Source organism: Chiloscyllium plagiosum, chromosome 6, assembly GCF_004010195.1.
Source record: "Chiloscyllium plagiosum isolate BGI_BamShark_2017 chromosome 6, ASM401019v2, whole genome shotgun sequence".
Classification (NCBI taxonomy): Eukaryota; Metazoa; Chordata; class Chondrichthyes; order Orectolobiformes; family Hemiscylliidae; genus Chiloscyllium; species Chiloscyllium plagiosum.
This window is the reverse complement of record NC_057715.1, coordinates 53,786,224-53,791,222: the sequence shown is the minus strand read 5'-3', so window position 1 is coordinate 53,791,222 and position 4,999 is coordinate 53,786,224. Positions and strand designations below refer to the sequence as shown.

At 37.6% G+C, this 4,999-nt stretch overlaps 1 protein-coding gene across 1 annotated transcript in view; it reads left to right on the top strand.

The window, feature by feature from the left end:
- The window catches only part of tyr (tyrosinase), a 92,870-nt gene that overhangs the window by 72,194 nt on the left and 15,677 nt on the right, over positions 1–4,999 (top strand). Inside the window, exon 4 of the mRNA XM_043691552.1 lies at positions 3,366–3,547. Coding sequence (XP_043547487.1) covers positions 3,366–3,547 — 182 coding nt within the window. The remainder of the gene's footprint in view (positions 1–3,365; positions 3,548–4,999) is intronic.

Genomic DNA, 4,999 nt, shown 5'->3' with positions numbered 1-4,999 from the left:
TGATGGGCTTACTCCCAAAACATCGACTCTCCTGCTCATCTGATGCAGCCTGGCCTGATGTGCTTTTCCAATGCCACACTTTTCGACTGGGAATTAACAATGGACAATTTTGGCTCTTTGAACTTTTGCATCACCAAATTCAAATCAATTTAGCATTTGTTAAAATCCACAAGAGCTGCTGAATAACTGAACTAACTCTTTCTTGTCACTTCCAAACAGAGAATCAGACACCAAAACATTAGTTCACAATTATTTGTTCTGTAGATATCGGTTAGCTACCTTTAAAAATAAACTTTGATGTAGAACTTCATTTCCAGGTGGCTGACCAGGAAGACCCAATGGCAACACACTTGTTCCTGACAGCATCTCCTTCCCATAGCTGCCAGCATCTCCTTTCAATGCCTGACAGTTTACCACTGCATCTTCCCTTATCCAACACAATTCAATATTAATGACTCAGGGCTTGACTCAAAGCAAGTTCCTGGAAAGGACGCTAGTGGTAACTGTCAAGGACTTAGAGCCTGGTCTGGCAGAGACCTACTGTAGTTTTGGATGTTGGGGAAGTAGATCATCTTCAAAACTATCTGAAAACTTTTCTCAACTCTTTTTGGAACATTCATGAGCAAAGAATCACTCATGAAGGACTACTCATCAAGCTGCTCAGTGCCAAGGCATGGTGAACACTCCATCTACAGGTCTTAAAATAGAGTCCTACGGGAACCAATTTGCATAATCAATTCCCACCATCTAAATTAGTTGCTATAGTCACTTAAGGGAATGACCCTTTAAGAAAATAGCATCAGCCACAGCATAACCTCATTTTGAGGCTTTTACTGCCCCTTTAACACTAATTTGGCTAAGGTAAAATCAGCTACATTAAGGAAACAAATAATAAATGCTTAAAATTGTTTATTTGGAAAACAGTGGAATACAGCACAGTAACACAACTTAGTCATATTGCATCAGTGCTATTCAGTGAGAAATAATATTCTTTTTTTTTAATTTGTCAACTTTGTTTCATTTGTGCTAGTTTTAAATAGTGGACCTGTTTTTCAAAGTTTAGCATGCATGTTTTGGATTAGATAAATGGTCTGAACAAAATGGAGTGTAATAGTATCCTTTTTTTAAAAAAAAGATGGCATTGACATTTTTATTTGGACATGAAATCATTTGTAAGTGGAAGATGAACAAATGAATTAGATTTCAACGAATCGGTGTGTAATAAATTCCAAACTACATATTGTTAAGATCTTGTGGCACAGTGTTAGTCTGGACCAGGAGATCATAAGAAATAGGTATAGGGGTTGGCTGTTCAACCCCTCCAGCCAACTCCGCTATTCGCTCGGATCATGGCTAATCAGCATTCTTCATGTGTACTTTCCTGTGTTTTCCCCATAACCCTTGTTTCCCCTAATGGTCAAGAATCTATCCATCTCAGCCGAAAGTGTACACAAGGACTCTGCCCTCATAGCTCTCTGTGGGAAGACTCTCCAACATTTAAGAGCAGAATTTTCTCCACATCCTAGGCTTAAATTGGTAGCCCTTTATCCCAAGAGAAACATTCTTCCATCAAACGCAGTCAAGCTCCTGAAGAATCCTATGTGTTTCAATGAAATCACCTCTCATTCTTCTAAACTCCACTGAATGGAGTCCCAACATATTGACCCTTTTCTCAGAAGACAATCACTCTATGCCAGGGATCATCATGGTTCAAGTCCCACCTGATCCAGAGATGTCACTTCATGTCTAATCAGGTTGATCAAAATAACTATAACAGGCAAATTAAAGAAATTGATGAATGGAATCAGCTGTATCTGCAATGAGCTAGTATTCTTGGTCTTAAATTTTCTATTAGCTATCCTGCTAAATTATAAACATATCAAAGCTTTACGATTACCTTGAGTAACATTTTTAATATCTTTCTTTATTTCCTACTGTGAGCTTTATAATAGGAGAAACACATTTTAGATTTATAGCTATTCATATTCAATGATAATTTAATCATCATTAAATTATGATCTAAAAAAATGTCAGATTTGCTGTAGAACAATTATTTTAGTTGCTCACAGAGTGTGGGTATCGCTGGGTGGGCCAGCATTTTTTGCCCTTCCCTAATTACCCAGTTAAGATAAAACCACATGTGTTTAGAGTCATGTGTAGACCAAACCAGGTAAAGATGGAAGATTTCATCCCAAAAGGACAAAAGGTGAATCAGATGGGTTTTATATAGTCACTATTGAGTAGCTTTCTATTCCCACCTGCCAAAGTGGGATCCAAACTCACGCCTCCAGAACATGAACGAGGTGTTCAGGATTATTATTCCAGTGACATCACCGTTACACCACTGTCTTCCCTTAATAGCATAGGCAAACGTAAAACCCTAAAATTTCAGGCGCTCTATAGTGTGACATAAACTTCAACTTGGATAGAGGATTGTATTTGTATGAGAGTTTTTCAAATATAATTTTAACAAAAAGAGTTAATGGTATGATATTTTTGATACTCAGGTGCAAAGTTAATTTTTTTTGACTAAACAGAGTTTGAACTATATCAATCTTCACAAAATATTAAATTGCATTACAAATCTTAAAGCTGCATTAAGAGCTAGTCTAATAGCAACCACCAAATTTTCATAAAACTCATTTCACTGTTCTAGCTTACATGCGACTCCAGACCCACAGCAAGGTTGTTGAATCTTATCTGCCCTCTGGACAAGTAGGGATGGGCAGATAAGAGTCAACAACAAAACATGGTGGCCTAGCCAGTGACTTCGACATCCATGATCACTTTTTAAAGATAAGGTTTCATTATATACTTCGTTTCAGAATCAGTCAATTATACCTTATAAAGCATAATAAATAGCTTATATTTATATTGTTTTTTAATATCCTCAAATGTTACAGTTTAATTCACAGGAATGAAACACATTTTATTTTGAGTCACTGTTATTACATAGAGGAAAGTTGCAGCCAAATGGCACACAGTTAAATCCACAAACTCTAATGCGATAAATAAGCAGATAATCTATATAATTGCTGGTTGTTACGACACTTGAAAACATTCCTGTTTTAAAAATATTGCCATAGCATCTTCTCATTATATTCCCCAAGAAGCCAGACAGGCTATCATTTAACATTTCATCCAAATGATGACACCTCCAATAGTGCAACACTGAAGTGTTAGCCAAGATGACAATCTACAGCAGCTTGAATCCACCATTTTCTTCTTGAAGGCAACAATACAACAAATCAGACAAGGATGATGTTTAAAGGGTATTGAAAATTGAATCTGATTCTGATCCAAATAAGCCTTTATTATTATAAATAACTCCTAGTATTGCTTATGTTTTATTTTTCCAATTGCAGCATATATGAACAATGGTTACGGAGACACGTGCCCCTTTGGACCGCCTTTCCAGCCACAAATACACCAATAGGCCACAGCAGTGACTATTACATGGTTCCCTTCATTCCAATATACAGACATGTTGATTTCTTTATTTCAACAAGAGAACTTGGATATGATTATGATTATCTGATTGAATCAGGTAGGATGCATTTCATTAACTAGTTTTCAGCATTATACAAATTATTTTCTAAAAGTTAAAATATGTATGTTTAAACTATAGATTTAATTGTATAATTTAGTACTATCATGAAAAGAAAGTTATTGCATCTTTATACACAAATGTTATACCCAATTAATTATTTATTGAAATATAGTCTGTGTTTTAAGCAAACACAGTTGCCACTATTGCATATGTCAAAATCCCACAAACAGCAATGAAATGGATGACAGACTAATTTTTTAAATTTAACTGCTTTGATGAATAAATGTAAGCCAAAGCATCCAGAGAATGTCTTGTACATTTATTAAAATAGGATGTTTGATGACTATCTGGGGAAACAGATGGAGCCTCAGTTTAATGTCCAACCTGAAATTAAAAGGGCAGGATTTGGGTCCCAACATTGCTACTCATAAAAGGGTTGAAGAGGGGTGTTTGCTTAGTTAATTGACACCAATGATCAGAGGTTGGCTGTAACATTCCATTTAGTCCAAGAACTCCCCCATACAGTAACCACTTGGAAGTATGTGGTTGATCAATGAAGACGACCACTCTATGCTAATTTTGAGGCACCCCATTTATACAAAGTTTAAGGGACTGAAGGAGTGCCTTAAGAAAATTCCTAGGCCTGGGAAGGTGGGGTTTAACTGGGCCTACTAATCAGGGTTTTTGTTGTATTTGGAATGGGGGAATACTTTTTTCAGGTAAGGGGCCAGGAACCCAGGCCAGGAGCAACACATGGGGCCTATGATTTCTGTCCCTTCCCCTCATATCATCCACTCTGATGATGTTATATGGTTTGTGGGGCCAACAGCTTAGCATCTCCTTGCATGGGATTTTGCTGGACATACAGAACAGACAACAAGACGGGGAACCTATCAACAAAGACTGCATACTCAAACTACTGGACCTGTGCCTCACAACACACTTCACATTCAACAACCAAATGTATGAACAAATCAACCGCACACCCGTGGGCTCACCCATCTCTGGACTCATAGCAGAAGCAGTAATGCAAAGGTTAGAACAAACAGTCTTACCGCAAATTCAACCCAAACTCTGGATCAGATATGTGGATGACACCTTTGTAATCATTAAAAACACAGAAATAGAGAACACACACCGGATCATCAACGCCACACTCACAGGAATCCGATTCACTAGAGAGGAAGAAAAGGACAACCAACTCCCATTCCTAGAGTGATGGTACAGAGAACACCAAACGGAGAATTCACCACAACGGTACACAGGAAAGCCACACACACAGACCAAGTCCTAAACTACGAAAGCAACCACCCCAACACACACAAAAGAAGTTTCATCAAGGCATTGTTCAAAAGGGCCACAACACACTGCAGTACACCAGAACTGCAAAAAGAGGAAGAAGAACACCTATACAATGTATTCGCCAAAAACGGATACCCGCGCAATTTC